Source organism: Colius striatus, chromosome 11 (genome assembly GCF_028858725.1).
Source record: "Colius striatus isolate bColStr4 chromosome 11, bColStr4.1.hap1, whole genome shotgun sequence".
Taxonomy (NCBI): Eukaryota; Metazoa; Chordata; class Aves; order Coliiformes; family Coliidae; genus Colius; species Colius striatus.
In genome coordinates this window covers 1521951-1546883 of record NC_084769.1, presented here as the reverse complement: position 1 = coordinate 1546883, position 24933 = coordinate 1521951, and the positions used below count along the sequence as shown (strand labels likewise).

At 47.2% G+C, this 24933-nt stretch overlaps 1 protein-coding gene across 2 annotated transcripts in view; it reads left to right on the top strand.

Moving 5' to 3' along the window:
- GALNT13 (polypeptide N-acetylgalactosaminyltransferase 13) overlaps positions 1-24933 on the top strand; it is a 134641-nt gene that overhangs the window by 81194 nt on the left and 28514 nt on the right. For both annotated transcript variants that reach the window (XM_062004986.1, XM_062004985.1), the window contains exons 8-10: positions 2518-2635; positions 8255-8435; positions 24446-24585. In XM_062004986.1, the coding sequence (XP_061860970.1) occupies positions 2518-2635; positions 8255-8435; positions 24446-24585 (439 nt within the window). The remainder of the gene's footprint in view (positions 1-2517; positions 2636-8254; positions 8436-24445; positions 24586-24933) is intronic.

The following is a 24933-nucleotide window of genomic DNA, read 5'->3' as shown; positions in this document are numbered from 1 at the left end:
TCATGGTGCATATAAATCTCCTCAGGGAAGATGTGAGAGATGCCCACACCATTCAGGCTCTGCCACAGCCCCCGAGGCCTCTTTTCCAGCTTTCCCTGCATTGCACACAAAGTGTTTTGTTGCCATTGATTTGCTTGTGGGAAACATTGGTTTATGTCTGTGTTTGCACAGCACAGGAGGTCCCCAAACACGGGAACTCTGGCAGAACCTGAGCTTTACGTGGGCAGATGTGCTGTGCAGTGTTGCACTTGCAGAGCTTGAGGAGCCTCATCTGACCAGCATTGGGTAGTCCTAGCAGTCTTCTCAAGCAGTTTACTAAATAAGGGGGTGAGTGAGTTCCTTGTGGAGATGAAGCCCCCTACAGCCAGGCTGTAGTTGCTGGTGTGGTGCTGTATATGTCTTCAGCTAATGTTATGTTCTGTGCTTTCAAAGCCCAAACTCACCTAGTTTGCAGTGGTGTTTGAAGCTGAGGACAGAAGCAGGGCTGGTGTGTGGCCAGCAAGGCTTGATCTACTGCTGCCTTCACAGGTCTGGAGGTGCTGGTGTCAGGACTGTGGATAGTGCAAGCCCTGGGCTTGCCCTGAATTCGGGTTTCAGTTCAGGTACCCACAGAAACAGAGGCACAATCACAGAGGCACAAATGCCAACGACTGATCAAGCAATGAGTGCAGGGATTGTGAGAACCTATTGGGCCAATGAGGCTGAGTGGAATGGAAAGGGAGGAAGGGGAGAAGAGAAAGTAAAAAGAAAGTAGAAAGAAGATAGAAAGATCAGCATGCAGAGCAGCCTTTCAAACTCGGGATGACTCAATCTTCCCTCCATACAGGGGATTTGGTGCCCCTGGGCAGGCACAGGGCAAGTTTGACAACTCTTCAGGAAAATGGGTCAGTGGGCTTCAGAGATCTGGGGAGTCTCATGATCCCCCTCCCCAGACTTGACCAACAGCACCCTTTCATGACCAAGGGCAACCTTGCACACAGGAGATAGATCTGGGTTGTTTTCAAATGCAGGGGAGCTGCTCCCCAGATGCACAGGGCTGAGCTCCCTGCATTGTTCCCACCTCCCCAGGGCCTGTCCCATCTCTATGACTCTCTCCTTGAAGACCCTCATTAACCACTGAAAAGAAAAACATCTGTGCAATGGACCCTGGTTGGTTGAGACAATCTTCTCTCTTACAGTCTCCCACACCTCTCCAGTAAAGCCCAGAGGCATGAGGATGCTGAGCCCTTGGCAGACTCCTGACCCCAAATCCTGTCTGTTGCTGGGGCTGGGTACCCTGGCCCCACAGTACTCTGGGGCTGTGCTGTGGGGGCTGCAGGGATGGACTGGGAGGGGGTGCTGGGGCTGTGCTGCTGGGGGGCTCTGCTACTGGGAGGCTGCTGGGGGGCTCTGCTACTGGGAGGCTGCTGGGGGGCTGCTGGGGCTGTGCTACTAGGGAGTGAAGGGGCTGTTCTGCCAGAGGGCTGCGGGAGCTGTGTTACTAGGAGATGCTGGGGCTCTGCTGCAGGGGGCTGCTGGGGCTGTGCTGCTGGGGAAACACTCTGGCTGTGCTGCTGGGGGGCTGCTGGCGCTCTGCTGCAGAGGGCTGCTGGGGGGCTGCTGGGAGGGGCTCTGCTGCTGGTGGGAGGCTCTGCTGCTGGGGGGCTGCTGGGACTGTGCTGCTGGGGGAACGCTGGAGCTGTGCTGCCAGGGGGCTGCCAGGGCTGCCCACAGCTCAGTGCTGGGACACAGTTCTCACTGCATCTCAGCAGGGACCAGTTTGAGCTTAACCCCCCGAGCTTGGGACAAGCCCATCAGCGGTGCCCTTGAGTTTGTGCATGTGCCCTTGGTCAGTGAGCTGTGGTTTGGTGGATCTGTGGGGGTTCAGTAGCTCTGAGCTGTGTTCCTGCCAGCTGGGGAGAGCATTTGTCACTTCATGGAGACTTTAAATGCTGAAAACACACAGAGCAGATATTTATGGGGAAACAGGACATCTTTACACAAAGGGAAGTTGCACTCTGACTGGATTTGCCTGTTGTAAGGATTTATAATCCTGTTAAGAGAGATTATGCCTGGTAATTTTATGCACATTTAGTCTCCCTCTAAGGCAAAGCGGAGGCATTCAGCTCTCTTCACTAAGCATTTCAGATCGAATTTGAACTGCTGTTCTGGATGCAGAAGGCCAAAATTCCATCCACTTTACCATTACAACGCTCCTGGAATAACCTGTGGCGGTGTGATTGGTGAGGGCAGGAGGCAGTGCTGCCGTTCTGGCTCGGGCAGGGCTCTCGTCGGCTCCCGGGGGAGCTCTGCCCGAGCCGGACCCTCGCAGGGGATGCAGCCAAACCCTGTCCTTACTGTTAGCAGCTTGTATTTACGTTGCTGTGCATAGAGTATATTCACAGTGTAAATGTGTGAGGTAGTGAAATGTACTGTAGTGTCACTGAATAAATGCCACAGTGTCTTTCAAAAGGTATTTTTTCTTTTCTTTTTCCTCTTTTCTTTTTTGTTGTTTTTTCTGTTTTTGTTTTCAACTAGGACCCCTACTATGGCTGGTGGCCTATTTTCTATTGACAGAAACTACTTTGAAGAGATAGGAACTTACGATGCAGGAATGGATATCTGGGGTGGCGAGAATCTTGAAATGTCTTTTAGGGTAATTGCCGTTTTTCCTTCCTTTTCTGTCAACACACACGGTCGCGCCGTGCCGGGCGCCACGCTGCGGACAGGGCACTTCTGCTTCAGCTCTCACGCGACCTGGGGCTTCCTTTAAATTCTCAAGCTGTCTGGGGGTGCCTGGTGGTAGTGTTTGGATCCTTTTCTTGCTGCATGAAACACTAAATCGCTGTTTGGGAGGGGTTTTTTGTGCTCTCGGAACACCGTGTGTTTTAGTAATAACCTCGGAGGCTTCCTGTGGGCCGGTGCGAATGTTGAGGTGGGCGACAGACACGTTTGTGTGGTGTAAAGAAAGCAAACACCCCCTCAAATACACGTTCTGACAAAAGCTGTTGGAGGTGCATGTCGCTGTGAACTCGCAAGTTGTGGCTGGGGTTTGAATCCTGTGTGAGCTGAGCTCACAGGGGAACTTCACATCCCGCGGAATCGTGTCGGCGCTTCTGGCAGGGACAGGAGTGGTGCCCGTGACAAGAGTGAAGCCCCTGGGAGTGCATTCGGTGATTTTCCGTTAGACGGAAAGGAAAATGGCAAAAGTGGAGCCTTTGATAACTGACTGTTAGAAAGGGTGTCAGAAACGACTTTGGGCACCTGTGCTGCATCACATCTGTGTTGGAAGGATGCAAAGCAAACCGTGATGTGCCCTGTCTAGCAAGCACAGCACATCTTGGGGATACCCTCCTTTCCCTTTTTCCTCGGGAAGCAGCTCCTTCTGGAGAAGATCAGCTGAGAATTTGAAAGCATTTTCAGGCTGTTTTCTAGAGACTTATGATCACTCACTTTCCAGTGAATAGGAGGACCGAGTTACTACATTCATTGGATTTCAACCATTTCTGATGTGTGGATCCCTAAGAGGAGTCTTTGGATGTCTGCAGGCCCCTACATAGGAGCTTATTCCTAACTTCAGCCTTTTAATTAGGCTTCTCTTTCACATCTTTACAACTGATCCCTGGAGCAGAGGGTGACGAACACCTATTTAAAGCATTCAGTGTCTCCCTCTCGTAGCCTGAATCTGCATATTGCTGCTGTTCATTTTTCACCCTGTATCAGAGTATGTGATTTCTGTGAGGTTCACCTATCTCACTGGAATTCTAAGGTCAGAGTTGCTGATGCACACCGAGCCCTGACAGGGGACCTGGAAGCCGTTTGTTATTGCTGGCGGTTGTTAGCGCTTGCAGAAAGCCTTTGGGTCGTTAATGTGGAAAGGTCCTGTTCTCCTTAGTGAAGAATCTGAAATATTTAACTCACCTTTTGGGTTTTCACCATCCAAATGCCAGTCCCTGAACAAACAGCTCTAATGCAAAGGGACAAACAAGGCGGCTTTTGTTGAGCCTGCGCTGGCGAATATATGGCAGCTGTTTCTCTGTGGACTCCTTTTGGCAGAGCCTCTTTCTGTTAATAAAGATACAATATTGATCATTTTTGTTCTGTCAGGCCTTGTAAGCGTAACAGAATGAAATCATTCACAATTCCACAGCCTTTTCCTGCTCCCTGGAGGAATGGATTCATTTTGCCACAGAGCTTTTGATCTTCTGCTGAGAAGCTTCTGCGAGCGTGTGTTTGGCTTCCAGCTTGTGCTAAAGAAGTGCTCTAACTGAGATAGTCTTCATGCTTCCTCAGATAATGCTAATGTGTTTTGAAAACCTTCCCTGAGAAGTTTAGCAGTTCAGTGGTGGTGTCTTGTGTCTGTTCTGCTCTGGCTCTTGGCAGCTGCGTGGGAATCTTATTGGGGTTCCTGGCACAGGTCAGCCAGCTCCTGGTCAGGATGATTCAGGGTTTGTGGTCATGTTTAGGGCAGGCTGAAAAATAATAGTACTTGGAGGGTTTGTTCCTCTTTTGTTATCTTCACTAAATAACCATTGCTTGAGTCCTGTTACAAATTGAATTCTCTTCAATGCTGATGTGAGACAGCAATGGGCTTCACTTGCCTGGATCTTGTGAGAATGCAGTTATGAGATGCTCATTTCAGCTTTGAATGAAAAACCTGAGCTGGAACTATGTGGAAAGATGGAGAGCAGCAGTAGCCATGCTCTCTGCAGAAAGCCCTGGTGAAAAAGCAGGACTGCAGCTCTGCAGTTATTTAATGGGAGAAGCAAGGAGAGGAAGCACATGAATGTTGGGACATCATATCAGAGAACATTGCTCCATGTCTTCAGAAGACTTTTCCCCATTTAAACTGCCAGAAGCCTTACCAGCCTGGAACATGGGCCTCAGCCTAATAAGAGGGCATGGTGTCAAGGCTAGAAGCTGCATAGCCACAAACAAGTTTAACTTATTTAGCATACCCTTGTTGACAGGTTCACTGTCTGACTGCAGTAATCTTTGGGTGTTTTTTATTTGCCATAGCTCTGGTCTGTGCATATGTGTGAGAGCTGTTTAACCTAACACCATCATCCATCAGCACCAAAAGAACCCCTTGTGTAAAGAACTGTTATCCAAAATGAAGTACATGGGTTGTTTTTTCTGCTTGTTTTAAAGTCTGGAGGAAAGCCTCGAAATTTTGGTTTTCTTTGCATAAAAGTTATTCTTAGCCTCAAATATTTCTGGTTGACACGTGCTGAGACTTGTGGGAACTGACATTTAGTGTTCAAAAAGGATGGAAGGTGACCAAGGCCTGACAGTGGGTCACACAGAGATCAGACAGAGTCTAATAAGCTGGTTTTATAACAGGAAAAGTTAAAAAATAGCTGTTAAATCAAAGGGATTTCTGAATCGTTAATGCCTGTGCTTCAAAAGGGATAACTGATGTGGGCAAACACAAGCCTTAGTTTTAATTCTGTGTGTGGAATGTCTTAGCACAAACTTGGAGTTAAGTAACGTTTGGGAGCAAAAAGGGGAATAGAAAATAGGTTAATCTTGTGTGGCTTTAGAGAGGGTAATCTCCAACGTGCTGGGTTTGGCAGCTCTTTCTCCAGAGCAAGGAAGTGTGACAGATCTGCTGGATCTATTCTTTCCTCCTGAGTCAGGAGAAGGTGGAGACTGATGTGAACTGGACGAGGTGTGTGACTGGGGACAGGCCACTATTAGAGCTTCTGAGCTGTGGAGTTGCAGCTGGGTGTTGGGATCTTTCATTGAGTAACTTTTCACATAAAGATGGGGAATAAACTCATGGCACGTGCTGGGCTGAAAGATGTACAGAGGGACTTGAAGTAGGATTGAAGTACCAAGAATACCTGATTTGGGGGAATTCCTTCAGGTGGAAGGAGAAGGCTTAAACTTGAGAGGAGGGGGGAAGAATTGCAGGGGTTTGCCAAGGACAGGATTTGCTGGGCAGGAAGCCTCAGTGTGGCAGTCTGGGGTGAGACACTGGCTCTATTTGTTCCTTTTTGGGGGAATGGAGAGCTAAGATGACTAGAAGGACTACAGTAAAGCTTAACAATTCCTTAAGCCATTGCCATGTTCAGAAATATCCAGGGATGCTGTAGGAGAGGTATAGTTCATTGGAAAGATCTGATTCCTGAGCTAAAGGATCAAGTAAATTCCATCCCCAGAAGCTTCCAGATTAAGAAGTATAATGAATGTTACTGCAACATCATTTAATGGCCATTTATCTCAGATGATGTGGAGCAGTCACCAGTGTCAGTAAAAAGCTGCTGGCAGATACCAAATGCCTGAGCTGAGGTGTCTACAAAGAGCTCTTCAGTAGCAAAGTATGAGGGACAATTCTGGTATTCACCACAGTTGCAATGATCAAATGTACTACCACAGTGTATTCTGGGATCCCACAGTCCTTAACCAGGATAGGAGCTTTTGGAAAGTAGGTATTTTAGCAGGGAATATTCAGGGAGGTTGGTTTGCTTTCTTAATAATGCTCAAAAGGTGTAAGTGCAGGTTCAGCCACACTCCTGTGGCGACTGGAATAAACAGCAGATTGTATCAAAGATGGGCTTAAAGAAGTGTACAGGAACACACATCTCAAGAGATGGTATTGTGGGAGGAGTTGCCTGCAGGGAAAACAGCTGGAGGGTGAGAGCAGGAGCAGCCTTGGGTGATGCTGGGCCTTAGGCAGAGGCTGTGGATTGAAGTGCATCTGAAATTGCTCGTGCTCATGACTGGTTGAAGTGCATCTGAAATTGCTCGTGCTCATGACTGTCCTCTGCAGTGAGTGACTCCCAGCGTGAACATATTAATGGTGTGTCTTTCAGTTGCAAGGTGTACTCCCTCTTGGTAGGGTGGCCTGTTCCTTGGCATCCATCAGGCTGAAGTTTCACCTGAACCGACTGGTTGTCACTGAGCTGCAAAGCACGAGCCATTTAACAAGAGTATTTGGATGCTGTGGTTGCCTGTCCCACCAGAGTACATCACTTAGCATACTAATGACATTCTAGAAAGGAGTTTAGCCCTAATTAAATAAAATCTGCATTGAGTTACTATGGTAACTTCTGTCTGTGTCGAGGAGCAATCATTACAGGACTGTACCAGCGTTCCTGTTTGGAACACCCAGTGGTTCTTCACCTCTGTGTTTTATCACCAGGAGGGACTGTACAGTTTAGGCTGGTGAGCTGCTCAGGAGGAGACTAAAGCAGAGGGAAGGATGAGCCTAAATAAGAAGCTGGGCAGTTGGGTGATACCTTTGTTGATGCCAAATACACGAGTGAAGCTTAGTGAAGAGCCAATCCCAAGGCAGTGACATTGTCTGGCAGAACAGTAAAGCTTTGTAACCCTGTGAGTGCCCACTGGCAGGCTTTCTTTGCCCCTGTTCACCTGTGTTGTGGTGACTGCAGTTCTGCAAACATGGACCTTCAGCCTTCTTCAGTTTCTTCTCTAGTTCTTTCATAGCTTAGAGCAATGGGAGATTGCAGAACAGCAGTTCCTACCCGAGCTGATGTTTGTCATACCGAGACTCTGGCGATCTGACAGAGAAATACGTTACTTCACTTAACATCAGGGTATCAGAGCCCAGGATTATATGGGGGGTTTGTGCTTGTGGAGTCATACTGAAGGCACTGAGCTTGTTCAGACTATTGATTTCGGCTCCAGTAGCAGAAAGGGACAGTTTGCATCTAGAAGCTCACCAAATTCTCTTCTTGGTAACTCCCCCTTTTACACTGAAGTTGACCACGGTTGAGGACACACGTTTCGTGTCCGTGTGTTTCACTTCTGTGGTGCTCAGCCTACCTGTGCTTGCTGCTTTCTTTTGCTCAGCCTGTGATGTTAACCGAGATCTGCTGTGCCTTTGCTTGGGATGGCCATTAACATGATTCTGCTTTGAAAAAAAAAGAGATACATATCTCTATAGATCTCTATATAAAAGTTATTCTGTGTCTCTTTAACTATTTTGAATCCTGGGAAGTTCAGGTGCACAGACAACATCCCTGCCCTGAACTTACTCCACTACAGGATGCCACTTCTCTCAGACACTGTATGTTTATGCTGGGGATGGGGTGGACCACTCACACAAGCTGCCCCGTTGCAGATCAAGTCTGTGCCCTTTCCCTGCTATCAACAGCTGTGCCCCTTAAACCTCTGCTTGAAATTCCCTTTGGGAACTGGGACCTGGGGAGTAAATCAGGAGGCAGCTGCTAATGTGTCTGTCAGTCCCTCCTGCTGTTGACTCGACCTGTGCTGGGTTTAGCTCACGTTCCTGCACGTTTGGTTTCAGATCTGGCAGTGTGGGGGCTCCCTGGAGATCGTCACCTGCTCACACGTTGGCCACGTTTTCCGGAAGGCAACGCCTTACACCTTCCCTGGGGGCACCGGGCACGTCATCAACAAGAACAACAGGAGACTGGCAGAGGTCTGGATGGATGAGTTTAAGGACTTCTTCTATATCATATCTCCAGGTGAGAAATGATTTTCTGGTCGTGCTGTGGCCTGTTAAGCTGTGTGAGAAAGGAAGGTGTGACTGTAAGGCATGTGCAGGTAAGCGTAGACGTACACACATGTGTATGTACTAAATGTTGAGGTGTAACAGCAAAGTGCCTTCAGAAATCAAGGGGATGTCCTTTCCACGTGTCAAAACCTTCTATATTCCATTCCTAAGGTAAAACTAAGAGTTAAGGCTCCTCCTTTCTCAGCGATCACAAGGGTTCTTTTCAGGACGTGAATCTCATCGTGTTAGCTTACAACCAAGTAGGAAAGATCTTGGACCTATTTAGTCTGAGAAATGCAGAATTTGGCCAGATTTTCCTTGTGATCTCAATAGGTCCCTTCAGAAGGTGCCAAGAGGAGGGACAGCAGAGGTGCTCTGGGTCACTGCATGGACAGCAGGAGCCCTTTGGAGCACAGGATTGAGTGCCATGCAGTGTCTTCACCGTGTCCTTCTGTCTCACCACAGCCAAGTATGGGAGAAACACTCTTCTGTTAAAAACACACAGGTTTCTGGTTCTGGTGGTGGTTTTCATTTATATTTCAGTATCTCCCACATAGCAAATACAGATTGTGTACAATGTGGTCATGTATCAAACACAATGATCTGAGATAAAGAACATATCCATATCTGATCCTAACAACAGTTGTTAAGGGTTTTATTGGGGGTAAATATTTTTGTGAATAACCTAACGTTGCTCTGTGACAGCTGGGGATGTTTTTATCTAAACATAATTATGGCCTCCATAATTATCTTCATGAGTAGATATGTTAAAAATGGAGTGGGACATGTGGGTTTCATTAGCCTCTGTGCCTCTCTCCAAGGTCTCCCTCTGGAAAGGACATGTCCTGTTTGGTGTCAGGGAGCTCTCTGGGATGGGCAGAGCCATCACTCTTGCTTGTTTAGACGGTCAACATGTGCACATGAAGTGCCAACACGTGTTAGTTTGACTTCTTTTTCCTCTTTATTTAAGCATCAGTTCACTTCATGCAACCAACTTAAATACACCTGGATCTTTGCAATGATGGAGGAACAGATCTGCTGTGAGAGCTGCTGGTGTTTGTGGTCACTCAGTGCTGCCTGTACAGACACCCCGTGCCACGCCTGATGGAATTGCACTGTGGGTTTCGCTTGGGCTACAGCTGACAAAGTGCAGAGGATAAACATGCCATCAGTGGAAAACGTTTCCAGGGTGCTCTGAAAAATGGGAGTTGAGCTTTGTGTGAGAGAGGCAGGATTGTGTCCCTTTATAATGGGTAATTATGTCTACTCAATTAAAGCTGAAAGAGCAGGGCACGTGACAGAAAATGTGGCTGCCTGTTTCTAACGTAGCTGGTTTCTGTTCTCCTGCAAGAGAAAGAGGAAAACTTGGGAAAAAAGAAGTATAATGCTGGCAAATGAATGTCTGATCTGTAAAAGTGACTTTAAACCCCAGGTAAGGTGCAGTCAGGTTCAAACCTGTGAATGCAGGACGTGGGATTATCCATTCTTTAATCCACTTCTTCCTTATTAACTATTGGTTAGTTTGCAGTCCTGTAACACCGAGTTCCCATTGCATTTCTGTTGGACTCATGATTCCAATAATTTTCCCTGAAAGTGTACATTTTCTCACATTCATTAGGAAATGCTCATGATGCATATTCACTGCAGAGCACAGAGGTGAACACATTGCACTCTGTGCTTTTATGTTCTGCCTTGACAGCAAGTTTTCCTGGGGGCTGATAAGGAGTGAGGTGCTTTAAAGCATTGAGGTGAGCTGAAACTCTAAAAATGTCATCCTAAGGTCAGTTTAAAACACATTTTAAATAAGATATTAGCAAAATGCATTTAAAGGCCACTGGGACAGCGGCAGGCAAATTGATAACTTCCCCTTTCAAAAGGATGCCAGGTGAAATTCCTGCTGTATTCCTTCTAAAATGTGTTAATAGTTCAGTTCATGAACACTTCCCAGTTGCTCCTTGTTTAATTTTCACATTCCTCAATGCAACACTCTGATCCTGAATCAGAACTTTGGGGTTATTTTCCAACCTTCTGTTGCTTTTCTTTTTTGCTTTGGGAGCAAGGGTCCCTGTGGTTCAGCAGGGCTCCTCCATTAGGGCTTGCTTTTGATTATCCTCTGTTTCCACAGAATTCATCCTGAGACACTCAGTTGTGAGAGCGAGGGCTGTAGTGCTGAGCAAAAAGTGCACTTTGGGTATAGAAATAAAGAGACTGTGGAAAAAGTCTGTATGATTTAAGCCTTCCTTTGACTGGTTCCACTATTTCTCCAGCTGGTCTGCAAAAGCTGGAGCCATCCCCTCATTACAGACTTTCTCAGCTCTGCTCCTTGGATGATTTGACATGTCAGACCTCAAATACAACAGATGGACTTGGAACCACGTAATTAGAAGAAAATAAACCCTGGGAAAGTGGCAATAGGAAATGCCCATTTCCATCTGTCAGAGCAGACACGACGCAGGGTGCCATGGAAATGCAGCTGTGAAGTCAGACTTCTGCAGGGAGAGGCATTTCAAACCTCACAGTTCGTTTTGGAAGTGGGCAGCCAGGAGCATGGTGGGTGATATAAATCAGAACCTTAATCCTCTCTGCTGCTGGTTCCAGCCTGGAGCTGGGTGCTGCTGTTGCCAGGGCATAACTTGGTGTGGCCATCTTCTGTCGAGGAGAGGGATGGGATAGGATGGGATGGGATGGGATGGGATGGGATGGGATGGGATGGGATGGGATGGGATGGGATGGGATGGGATGGGATGGGTGCTCTCCAGGTTTGTGAGTAGTGGTGTGTCATTTTCTGAACTGGCCAGTATCTCATGGTTCAGCTGAGTAGAAAATGCCTGATGGGAATGTTTGGAAACATGCAGGTGCTTTTGATGGCAGAAGCCATTGTGAAGCTCTAGAGGAGCTCCATGTCCTAAAGGAGCACCTGCTGTATAAGAGGCCAAATGAGCACTTGTTCTGAAGTTTCCTCATTAGCACTGTATCTTGGATGGGAATTACAGATTCTTTCGTGTTGTTTTAGAGAGGAGATTCTGAAATCCCTTTGCATAGTCAGCCTTGCAGCTACCTTTACAGTTTCCTAGGTTTCAGCAAGCAGCAGGGGAGGATTTTGTCAGTGACATTATTTAACTTGGATGTCCAACATTAGGCTTTCTAGCCTGCATTTCATCAGCTGGGCTCTGAGGTGAGCAGACATCCCTTCTCTCGTTGAAAAGACTACCTCTTGCCACAGGCCATTTTCATTTAGGTTCCCAGGCACAGATACAAATGCAAGGCTATCTTTAATGAGGCATTTTTCAGCAGTCTGACATCCAGTGGGATACTGTGCATTGCAAATACTGCTTTCCACAGCTGTTCCGTTGGGAAGGAAAAGCTGCTGGCAGAGGAATCCTTTTCCTCCTTCCACCTGGGGAGAACATTTCTCTATCGATTTTCCTATCAGACTTTCCCTGGGGCTGTCACAGGGCTGAGGTCCTTTTGTCCTTTCTTTTATACCTGCGTGATGCCAGGGTGGCTCTGAAAATGCAGTCTCCATCTGAAAAGATGGGAAGATAGTAAGACAATTTAGAAAGCAGTGCAGTGTTTTGGCTCCAGGTGCAGGACTGTACAGAGGGACATTCCCTCTGCACCCCCAGGGCACCCAGGTTTGAGCATGCCTTTGGCTGCTGGTGATAAAAGTAAGACCTCAATTAGATGAAGCAAAAGGGGTTTATCTTGCCAGCACTTAAATACATGTGAATTGTGCTGCCTGGGGAAGAGAGAAAGGCAACTGTGTTTTCAGACTATTTAAGTTGCTCTTTGCACTTGCAGTGGATTATAACACAGTGTTAGGGTTATACCAGGGCCTCCCTTCAAGAGCCCTTGTGCAGTCCCTGAGGAGACCCTCATAAAGCCCTACATTACTGTGTCTACACCTCTCATCAGCCCCCAGACAGGTGAGGAGATCATCCCCTCTGCTGAATTGTGCCACGTGGTGGCAGGCTGTCCTGGGGTGGGCTTCCTCCTGCTACCACGACTGTCCTGGCCGTCGGTCCTCCCCTGTCCCACCTGAGGGACTTCCCTCTTTCATCTCCTCTGTGCCTTGGTGGGCTCCTTGCTGATGAGCATCCTGATGGGACAGGCATCCCACCTTCAGACATGTGAGCTCAGCCATGGCAAACAAGCCTGGAGAGCTTTTGGCGTGTAAAGGGCACAGACAAGAGATGGGGCTGGTCTTGAGGGCTCAGCGTCAGCTCTTCTTAACGTCAGCTCTGTGGGCATGGGGCAAGTTAGTAATTTCTAGCTCATTTCCTTGCAATTGTTAGTTACAGGTTCAAGTGTGGAGCCAGTGCAGGAGTGTGTCCAAAGAAGGGCAGCAGAGCTGGGGAAGGGGCTGGAGCACAAGTGTGATGGGAAGGGGCTGAGGGGGTGGGGGTGTTGAGCCTGGAAAAGAGGAGGCTGAGGGGAGACAGCAGCACTCTCTGACACTCCCTGACAGGAGGCTGCAGGGAGCTGGGGGTCAGTCTCTGCTCCCAAGTAACAAGTGACAGGACAAGAGGAAACAGCCTCGAGTTGTCCCAGGGGAGGTTGAGGCTGGAGCTGAGGCAGAACTGTTCCCTGAGAGGGGTGTGAGCCCCTGTGCCAGGCTGCCCAGGGAGCTGGGGGAGTGCCCAGCCCTGGAGGGATCCCAAAACCATGGAGCTGGGGTGCTGAGGCCATGGGTCAGTGCTGGGCTGGGCAGGGTGAGGGGAAGGCTGGGACTGCAGCAGCTTCAAGGGCTTTTCCAACCAAAACAATTCTCTGATTCTCCATGAAATGATTCAGTTTTTCTGGTGACAGTTTTTAACACAATGATTTCACTACCAAAGTTGGGGTGAAATGCACTTTCTTTGCATTTATCGTGGTTACTGGCTGTTGTGTGAGCAAAGAGTGCTGTTCACCGCTGAAATGAGCACCAATCAGCAGAAATACACTGCTCCTAAACGTGCTCTGTCTTCATTACATAGTTATGCATTAGCAAATTACCACAGAGTTGGAGTAGGGAGCCAATGGACAAAACGTTACTGAAACAGAAAGGTGAAATAAGCCGGTAACAGCCGTGTTGGCAGGACAAGATTTGCCTAATTCAAATCTCAGCGTCTGGTGCTGTTGCAGTCCCTGGAAAATATTTCACCACAGGGCTCCTGTATATTGTCAGATAGTTTTTGCAGTTATTTATGAGGATGCTACAGTGCTTCATGATTAAAATGTGATGATGTTCCTCAGGATTAAGAAGCAAATGGAGGAGAAAGGTAATTAGGGGGAGTTTAGAAAACAAAGTGAGCCAATGTCATTGTGACTAAAAAAACCTTTAACAAGAATGCACAGGAAATAGATTTGTCTTGTAACAGATAATTCCTGAACGTCAGAAGCAGTTTCCCAATATTATTAAGCTGCACTTTTATCCATTTATCTGGCACACATTGCTTTTAGTTTATTAATCTGGAAAACACAGATCTCTGGATAATTCTGTTAGGGAACAACGAGAGTTGCATTTTAGTAATTAGGTCTCTGAAGCTATTATCTATCAGCACACACTCATCTAGCCAGCTCTCCTCTGGGACCTGATTAATTTCATTTCTTAGATGATGTCCTGAGAGAAAGAGGAAGCGAGGGTTGCTCCCAGTGGCAGTGTGTTAAATATAGCTCTCGCCGTAATTGTGGTGTGCACCTGGTAGTCGTGTTTCAAGGTAAAAGTCTTGATGAATCGGGTTGTGAATTGCTTGCTTTGGGTTGTCTGCTTGGAAAGGGACAGCTCCACTAAAGAAGAACCCATCTGAGATTTGGTTTTGTGGTCCTGGGTGTATTGTCTGCGTAGAAGCTCAGTGTGTGTCACGAGGATAAAATCTTCTGTTTCTTCTGCCCTTGAGTTTGGCCATCCTGGGAATCTGCAGTTTACCCAACCTGTGTTACAAAGGAAAAGCCTACGGATTCAGCTCTGTGCCAAACCATTTTGAGTTGACAAATAGGCTTAATTTGTTCACAACAGTGAGAGGAGGGGGAGCAGTTCTTGTAGGGAAAAAATGCTCTGCTTGTAGAGTCTTTGCAGGGGTGTGTGAGGAAACAATGCAGCTGGGTCTTTGCTGTGCTTTAGAGTGCAGAATGCCTTTGCTCACTCTCTCTGGAGTGGGGCCTCAGGGTTGTGAAAGCTCTGCTGAGGCTGAGATGGGTTTGAAAACTTGAGAGTAAGATCACAAAAAGGATTGTTGTGGGAAACAGTTACCTTTTTGGTTTAGTGTAAATATTGCATTTGACAAGGAGTTTGGCAGGAGCCTAACTAAGAGTCTGCAGCGTGATTACAGCCCAGGAACATAATAATCCAGGGGAGCTGAACAAACCTGGATGCTGGATGTGCTTCAAAGGGATTAAAGGAAGCCCTTTTCTTAGAAAAGAAATGTACTAATTTGTTCAGGGAGACAGAGGAGCTGCTGCAGGTTGCCCGTGTTACAGTCAATGTCAGTGGCACTCTGCAGCCTGTCTCATCTGTGACGAGGTTAAAGTGGTGCTGGGGAATTGAGCTGACAGGGGAGACTTTCCTCCCGAATCAGGACAAACCCTGGTGGTTTTCTGACTGCAGACGTGTTCCTTCCTGCCTCCTTGGGAATGCAGAGAACCCAAAGAGGGGTGCCTGACCTCCTCCTGGGCAGCTACAACGTGCCTCATGCAGTGCCAAGCTGCAAAGCCAAGTGCAGCATATTCACTTGCTTTCAGCCATTCTCTCCCCTTCCCTCCATATCAGTCTTTTAATAGCATTTCTAATTAGAAACCTAAAGAGCTAAGTAATAACCTATCCCTGTTAGTGGATTTGGCAGTCAGCTTTCTGTTATTGTCACCGTTACCCACGAAATGTGCAACTGATGTAAGTCATCAGTGCAGGATTGCACTCCAGGTAGTTCTTCACTCCATCAAACCCAACACCTTTTTTTCTCCCAGGAGAAAACTCCCAGCTCGTTTTGGTTCCAACACACGTCAGCGCCTCCGTGTAAACCCAGATGGATCCGCACGTCTGCACCTCCTCAGGTTGTTACAGTCACCCAGCACGCTCTTCCTAGCAGCCTTATTCACTTCTTTCTCAAGTTGTTCCAGCATATCTCATTCCCCTCAGCCTGTATATTACTAAATGTAGGCAGTTATGTCAATTTATGCATTAAAATACTGTGTCTAATCATTGAGTGGAAATAATTGCGTGCTCAGAATAGGGCTGCAGTTGCACAGTCAGCTGAAAAAGATAATGCACCTAATAGTTCAGTTTCTCTGTACACTTAGTGCATTGCTAAGCCACTTTATCGTCTTAATAATCAGTTAGTATTCAATTCCCATGTCCTACCTAGTCTATTAAAGTAAGGCTGAAATGCAAAGTGACATTATTTTCGAGCACTTTGTTTGAAGCATTATTGAGGGTTTAAATACAGTACTTTATAGTTTTAATTTGGGATTGCAAGATAAGTGCTTGTGTTTTACTTAGATTTACTCAGCAGATGATGTGCAATCCTCCTTTCAAGTGTAATTATATCATTAGGTTGATAATGACTGTATCAATTTAGGACGTAAGAGCTCTTGATAAACATTTTCAATCTTCCCTTACCTAGTTAGCATTTTGGTGCTAGAGGACTGCCAGAGCTGCAAGTGCACTGATTCCACAGTCTCTTACTTTGTGGTGTTAGTTGCTGTTCTTAACTTTTCAAGTAAAAATTACCTGTATGTGTGTGTCCACAGACATTTGTTGCACGAGCAGGTGAAGAGGTGTCTGAGATGCAGGACTGGGGGCGATTTCAGAGGTGTGCTGGTGCTCTGCAGAGGGGGATGCTGGAGCAGGGAGAGGACAGGGAAGGGAAGGACAGCAGCACTGACTCACGGTGAGCCTAGGACGGTCATGCTGTCCCCATCCACACCAGCCCCCTCCTCCTGGGTCAGGCAAGCAGCCTCTCTTGGGTCCGTGTGCTGCAGCACTTCTGTAAATGAGTTTTCTGGCTGAGTTGCTCACAGAAGCAAAAGCTCCAAAGTGTGTCCTTAGCGGGCTTTTGGAAAAGAAATGCATTTACAATGCTGGTTGTACATCCCAGTGTCTTTGCTTGGAAGGGACCCCTAGAGATCATCCAGTCCAACCCCCCTGCAGAAGCAGGTCAGCCTAGATCAGGTCGCATAGGAACACGTCCAGGCGGGTTTTGAAGACCTCCAAGGAAGGAGCCTCCAGAGTTGCTGCTCTACTGGAATTTGTTGTTGTCATTCTAGTAGAAAGGACAGTTGCTGCTGATGCTGGGGCTGCTGACCTCAGAGAGCTGTGCAGGAGGGTTGTGTTGTCATTCTAGTAGAAAGGACAGTTGCTGCTGATACTGGGGGTGCTGACCTCGGAGAGCTGTGCAGGAGGGTTGTGTTGATGCCTCTCAGCAGCCAGCTCTTTGGAAACCGCTGCCAGCTGCAATGCTTCCCTTGTACAGGTGTGTCCAGAGAAGTGTCAAGGCTTCATTGCTGTGCTAACACTTAGCCAAGGTGATTTATGCAAAGTGAAATTTAAGGCAATGGCTTGGATTTGAGTGTGAACCTGTTGAGCTACAGAAATTGGTTTTGTGTGTATTAGTAGTGGAAAATAAGGGGTTCAGAGAGCACCTCGATGGTGATCCTGAGTCCCAAAGATGGGTTTGAACCACTCAGAAGGAGCCAGGAGATCCTCATGGTGCCCATCAGCAATGTGGCCTTGAGCCCCTCTCCCCTTCTGAAAATGGAGCAGCAGCCCAGGAGACTCCAGCAGCTCTGCTGTGTCCTTACAGAGTGTTTGTCTGGCATTACTAAACTCTGATTTTAAAACAAGGGTACCCCTACTTTCATTGCAGCTGTCTCCTCCTGTGTGACAGCCCCAGAGTGGTTTTGTGGCAGAAGGTGGTGATGCACCATGGATGCCTACCCAGGAGCAGTGCTTGTGGGAGGAAAGGGCAGCTTCCCATACCACAGTGTTTAGATGAATTCTACATTATTAAACCCAGAAACTGCCTTGAGATTGCGTGTTGCTTGCTTTGCTTTTGGGGCCACCTGGCTTCATTTGGTTCAAAAAGTGCTTGTGAGAGGAGTTGTGAGGATTCAGATTTTCCTGTCTTGCAGTTGTTCCAAAGGTCTCGGCTTGTTAATCCTGCCCTAACCTAAAGCTGCAGCTAAAAGGGAGCTGGAAACCTTTCCTCCTAGATGTGATCCCTCTCTGTGTCTCTGAGGCTGTTGAGCCTGGAGAAGAGAAGCCTCAGGGGAGACCTTCTGGCTCTCTACAACTACCTGAAAGGCAGCTGCAGCCAGGTGGGGTCGCTCTGTTCTCCCCAGTAACAAGCAACAGAACAAGGGGAAACGGCCTCAAGTTGCAGCAGGGGAGGCTCAGGCTGGATGTGAGGAGGAATTTCTTTGCTGCCAGGGCTGTCAGGCATTGGAAGGGGCTGCCCAGGGAGCTGCTGGAGTCACCGTCCCTGGAGGGGTTTCAGAGCCGGGTGGGTGTTGCACTGAGGGCAATGGGCTGGTGGGTGATGGGGCTGGGACAGAGGCTGCACTCCATGAGCTTGAAGGTCTGTTCCAGCTGAAGCCATGCTACGAGTCTATGATTCTCCTTGGGTTTTTTTTTGAAAGGAGTAAGATGACATTTGTAGATCAACACACAGAGGAGTGCTCCTGTGTAATTAACATACACGAATCAAGATGAAATTCGTGTTTTATCTTTTGTGTCATTTATAGCACTGATATTTGCAAAGCACGTTTTATTCAATTTGCAGTGAAGTGGAGGGTACAGAGTGGGTTGGCAGATCATTGCCAGATCTGTGCCAGCCAGCCAGGGATGCCTTACATTTTTTTTTCCCCCCTAAAGATATCTCTTGTGGGGCATATTACAGATCTCTAATGACTTAATAGAGCTTTTCAGCTGGTAGGGAAGAGCAGAAAGGAAACCTTTATTATTTTGCATGCAAGACAAATGAAATGGGGCAAATAACACACTTGTGGATACCATGCTCAGTACTGAAATATAAGGTAATGCAAAACATAGACTCAGAGAATGGCAGGGGTTTGAAGACACCTTTAGGGGTCATCCAGTCCAACACCCTGCCAAAGCAGGTCCCACCTAGATCAGGTCACACAGGAACGTGTCCAGGGGCGTTTGGAAACCTCTGAGAAGGAGCCTCCACACCCTCCCTGGGCAGCCTGGGCCAGGGCTCCCTCACCTCAGCACTGAAAGAGTTCTTCCTTATGTTTAAATGGAACTGTTTGTGTTCCAGCTTCATCCCATCACCCCTTGTTCTGTCACTGGATACAGCAGAAAAAAAAGTGATGTCCCAGGCTCCTGACTCCCACCATTGAGATATTTGTAACTATTAATGAGATCCCCCCCCCTCAGTCTCCTCCAGGCTGAACAGCCCCACGTCCCACAGCCTTTCCTCATAAGGAACATGCTCCAGTCCCCTGATCATCTTGGTGGCCCTGCACTGGCCTCTCTCCAGCAGTTCCCTGTCCCTCTTGAGCTGGGGAGACCAGAACTGGCCACAGGACTCCAGATGATTCCTCAGCAGGGCAGAGCAGAGGGGGAGCAGAACCTCCCTTGACCTGTTGCCCACACTCTTGAATATACTGGGGAGAGAGCCTGCCTTTGGATTTGATCTTTAAAGTCCTGACCTTGGAAAAAATCCTGTTCTTTAGAGTTGCATGGGCATTCAGACCAAGACTCCTGTAAGATCCCTACAAAACAGAGGTCAGTGACTGACCTACTTGTCTTAATACAGCACAATCAATAGAAAACAAACATTCACCTTTGTAATTCTTCCAGCTACAAAAATTACACACAGGCTCTTAAACTGCAAATCAGCTCCAGCCTTGCTGTAGTCCCAGCAGCACAGGTTTCATTCCTCTCACGTGTCAGTAAAAAGGACAAAATTGCCCAGGAACACTCAATTTCCATCTTTCTTTATGCCAAAGAAGATCTTTACTGTAGCAGGGATTTAGGGTTTTCACAGGAAAAACATTCTCCCAGTACCTAATAGTTTTACTGCTTGATTTTTGCTCTTTGGTGCTGGGTGGTTAAAGCTAAAGTCAGAGGTTTCTTTCCAACTCTGCCTCTGTTAAAAGCCTTCCTGAAACACCTTAATGCCAGGTTGGTTTCATCCATAGTGATGTTCTCATTGATGTCTAATTCAATATAACTGGTTTAGGTGGTTTTTTTAATCCATAATAATGTTCTCGTTGATATCTAATTCAGTCAAACTGGTTTGTGGGATGCTTTTGTTTAGTGCTGGGACAAAACTGGCAATGTAAGAGTCAGCCTCTGTCTTACTCCTTAAAATATGCCTGTATGGATATCAGACACGAGAGTATGGTTATAGAGTGAAACACCATTGAAGTCATAGTCTTTTGCCATAGAATGAGCTTTAAAAGTAGAGTGTAGTGTCATGCCATGCTTTATTTGAGGAAATATTGCCAATGTTGGCTTGTTTGCTGGGGCTAGCAGGGGGTTTTATGCTAGCAAATGCAAGCATGTTTTCTCCAGGTACATGTAGCTGATGTTTTCCCGTGAAAAGCTCAGACTCTTCATTCCAGACCACATCTTATATTATGCAACCACTAGCTATATTTATCTCAAATCACTTATGAATTGCTATAAGAGCTCGGAAGGGGGGAGGGAGTGGGTGGTGGGTTGTTTTTTCTTTTGGAGTTAACACATCTTTTTGTGTGTTTCACTCTTTAATGAGTTGTGCATGCAAATAAAACATGTCAGGAGACTGATCAGCAGATGCACGTGTTACCAATTCATGCTACATCCGCTCCTGGAGATCCCTGAGTTGTAGAAGTGTAGAGCAATGTATGAGCTGTCTTCTGGATGGAGTGATAAGGAGCTCATGAAGCACCTGCCTGGTGCTCTGCTGTTGCCTTGGGAGGGATGGATCACTCATCTCCTGTTGGTGAAGTGCTGATGTGGACCATAAATGCCTGGTTTTCATTAGGTCTCTCAAGCAGCCACCCTCTGTTCTTGAAGGAGAAGGCAGCAAGGTGTGCTGGAGAGAGGCATCCTCCCAGGCACTGCTTCAGTCATATTCACACTGCCTCAACTGTTGTCAAGTGTTGCCATTGTGTCCCTGACAAGCCAGGCAGCCTGGTGTTGCAGACTTGTTAATGGAGTGCTTTGCCATCTTTAATCCTGTGCTGCAAGATACAACTTTGAATCCTCTTTTGGTAGTAAAACAGGCACAAATGTAACCCATCTCCATCTCTGGAGGTTCCCAGTGGCCTCCAACTTGGTTCTTTAGTCTTTTCATTTAAAGGAGGCGCCTCAGGTCATGAAGCAGCTGCTGTGCAAGGTGGTGCAGGTTATCGAAGCCTGGCTCCTCTGGTCACATTGCTCTCCCTTTGAAGACACCAGGACACCAGTGTGATGAAACACCTCTTTTCTCTCCGGCAGCAAAAGACAGCAGAAGTTTAATTTGTATTAAGGTTTTCAGAGTGTGGTTTTTACATAAAGAAGGTTCTGCAACTTCTGTTTCATTCCAGGTGCTTCCTTCTTTCATCTTTATGCATTAACGTCCTGTTCTGCAGAAGTGGTGCGTGTCAGCCGTTTCGAGGCTGTGTGTGCCCTTGGATGCCAACTGGCAGCACGTGCCCCTTGCCAGAACTGCAGGTGTAAAGCGATGCTGCACCCATTGAATTGCATCTGCTCGAAACGCATCTGCGCTCTGTTCAAACAATCTGCTTCTTGCCTGGGATATTTTCAATCCATTCTTTTTCACGCTGCACTTTCTGTGCCGTTTCATTTCTCTCCATTTTTTCTATTCACCCAAGGACATCTGACTTGTGTTTCATTATTTCAGTGTAAGCAGAGGTATTAGTCATTAATTATTTTTACATTTCCTGCGAGTCCCATCCATTATTCAGCAAGTCGTGACAATAAATAGATATTGAGGCGTAATAGCTTTCAGTTGAGGTTTTAAATGGAGCAGAAGGGACTGTAAAGGTTTACTGGAGACTTGTACAAATGAGGTGCTTGCAGGAAGACGAAGCAGGGTGTACGTGCTGGCATCGCTACGTGCAGCGTGGATAAACGCTGCCCAAACCAGCCAGCTCTGTTTGTGCCAAGGTGAGGAATCTGTATAACAGAGGAGCTTTGGGAAGGCTGAACCTGTCAGGCTTGTAGCAGGGACTGTTATAAACGTGCATAAGGAGCCTGTGGAGAGAGCTGAAGAGGGGGATTGACGCCAGTGCCTGGGAGACCTGGGTTGCCACCGTCTTTGCATCTTGCCCAAGACCTGAAGACCCTTAAGATAAACCTGCCCCAGTGAGGTGAGTGTGCCAAACCCACCAAAGGGTCCTCATCTCTGAGGACGAGCTGTGTTAAAACGTAAAACCAGAATTTATTGTGCCTGGAGTTTAATTATGGAGAAGTCAAGTATGAAGTTGGGTCACATCGAGTGGGAAAAGGGTTATTGCTTTCGTGATTCCATTGATGGCAGAGCTGACCCGAGTGTGGAAATAGAAATCCCTGTAAGAATGGTAAAGCAAAACAGAAACAAGGTGCTCAGTGAATCCTCAGGGTGAGAGACAGCGTTTCTGATTGTAACTTGGCTGTGTCATCTGCCATCTCAGACTACAGCTGTGTTAATATCCTTTTTCCTCCTGTTCAGCTCCACCAGATCCCCACGGTACAAAGCAATACAAAGATATTGCTTTTCCCCTAACACCTCCACTGCCATCCCCTGAGGAAGTTTAGCTTAATTATAGGTAAGAATTGAGTAGCACAAACAATAGCAGTAGTGGACATCTCTTCCTCTGGAAGGGGCTGCAGTCACAGACCCCCACTCCCCCTTGGCCCTATAAACTTGCCCAGGAAATAAAGTCTGACAGGTACCTTGTAGCAAACCTTGTGTCTCAATCCTGTTCCCTCCTGACCAGGTCCTGAGGTCATACCCTTCATCCTTTTGGGGTGAGTACAGACAGACACAAAGCAGCAGAACAGCCCTGAGATGCTGCTTAATGGAAGCACAGGGCTCAGGCACTGAGGGGTTTTATGTAGGGTCAGTTAAATGTCTGCCTGAGTTGTACTTGGAGGACAATTCCTGTTTGAAAAAGTGAAATGACAGCTCTCATAATGACCTTTTGTTAGTTTTCTTCCCCTAAACAGTCCAGTGAATCTCTGAGATCAGTCTGATGGCAGAGCAGCAGGTAAATTGCCTCTGTTTCATGGGGGGAAAAAAGAAAATCCTTGAGTCCTTGAAGAATTTTACAAAATCTCCCCAAATTCCTCCCTGACCACACAGGAGCCCAGAGGGTGTTCTGAGAGGTGCAGAGCAGACGAAGCCTCCTGTCCCTCACACCTGTCCTGTGTCCCCTTGTGTTCCCCTGTGCTTGGCTTCTTCCTGCACTGAACCTGGATTTGCTTTCTCTTCACTTTTCCACCAACCCCACAGCTGTGGAATTTCTCTGTATGGGTTATGGTGAAGGTTTGATTTGAATGCTTCTGCTTGCTGAAGTTTAAAATGTCATACTTTCCTAATGGCTGAGTGACAGTTAATTCCTTGGCACCAACCAGGAACGTTCAACTTCTGAGGAGTTTTTGCTGATCCAGAGCTGATGAAGCATCGGTCACCCCCAGCCATTGGGATCAGGCTGAAGTGCTTCCCAGGAGCCCTTGCCTTGATTTCAGCCTGTAGCAGTAATTTGTAGCATCTCCTGTTAATTACCTAGAGCCACATCATATCCTACAATTACACAACGATGCAGAAACCTAATTGGGCAAAGATGGAACTGGTAAATGGAAATATGGCTAAGAGTGGTGAGCCCAACCCAGCTAATGTTTGTTAAGAGCAATGAGTGCTTTCACTGTTGTTATCTGCTGAATTTCTTAACATATGGTAGCATCTTGTGCTTCAGGGCATGATTTCCATAAATACACTGATACACATACATATATTTGATGTGTATATATATATATATATATATATATATATATATAAAAGACACTGGTATCCTTGGAGCTTCACCTCTATGTTACTTTCAAAACAAGACCCCATAAATGATGGAGAGCAAAAGATGATGGAAATGCAGCCTTGGTTCCAGATATAAACCTGAGAGAGTCTCTCAAGCTCTTGCATCTGAGTGCTGGCAGTTGGTACTGCTTTGCCAGCCCCTGCTTCTTTGTCTCTCATCTAAAGTTAGATTAATTTAAGCTACAGACAATACTGGACATGGTTTTTGGATACTGGTTGTCCTTTTAACCACTCGAGTTGGCTGAGCATCTGGAAGTGGCTTTTGTGTCTTGCTGTGATGTTCCTTCCTGAGCTGTCCCCTTCCTGGAGGATGTTGGTGTGGAAGAGGATATTGCAGGTTACTGATTCAGTGTTACTGTAAAGTCTGAAAGGATGCACACCTGCAAAAGTTGGCTTGATGAGAGTGGGAAATGGAAATAGGGTTTTCCTGTTGTAATTTCTTCATATAGAAAATTAAGGAGTTGAGTAGATGAAGCTAAAAAGATGATGTTTTGGGCATGGGAGGGAGAGAACAAGGGGATTCCTTGGAATGGAGAACGTGTCCTGTGTGGTGAAATCACCCAAGAGGTGACCCAGGTGACACAGGTGAAATAACCAGGCCTCATGTGAGTTCTTTCTCTCAGAAGAGAGAAAACAGCAGCAAGATGCTTTGGAAGAAATAGTTTGTATAAATGTCAGTGGATTTCTTTGTTATTTTGCAATACAAGGCAGTGAAGGAAGCCAGTGTTCCTGCCTTTCTGGATTGATCAATTACCTCAAATGAAATACAATGTAGTTTTTCAAGCATTTTGCGCAGTTAATTGCTGAATGGTTGTGGAGCTCCCCGGCACAGCAGCTGTACGTGCACTCACATGCTGCTGTCCCGTCGTTCAGCAAATGGATGTGGGTGAGAAGGGAGCCCTGACAAGTGGGGGAGGAGCTGTGATTCGTGCCTCTACAAAAGCTGGGCTTTGCTCATCTGCTCTCTCAACACCTGCAGGTGTGGTGAAGGTGGATTACGGCGACGTGTCCGTCAGGAAGGCGCTGCGGGAGAGCCTGAAGTGTAAACCCTTCTCGTGGTACCTGGAGAACATCTACCCCGACTCCCAGATCCCGCGCCGCTACTTCTCCCTCGGAGAGGTACCAACCCTTTCCTTGGGCTGCATCAGAACGTGAAGGTTGCCCTTGTGCTGGTTTAGCCCAGGCTGGGTGCCAGGTGCCCACCAAGGCGTTCTGTCACCTTCCCCCTCTCCTAAACTGCACAGGGGAGAGAGAAACGTAACGAGAGGTCTGTGAGTGGAGAGACGGGCAGGGAGATTGCTCAGCAGTTAGCTGCATGGGCAAACCAGACCCAGCTTGGGGAGCATTGGTTTGGTCTATTAATGAATGGTCAGAGTAGAGCAGGGAAATGAGAAAAAACCTCTACATCTTAAAACACCTCCCCCCACCCCTCCCTCTTCCCAGGACTCCCCTTCCTTCCCCCCCAGC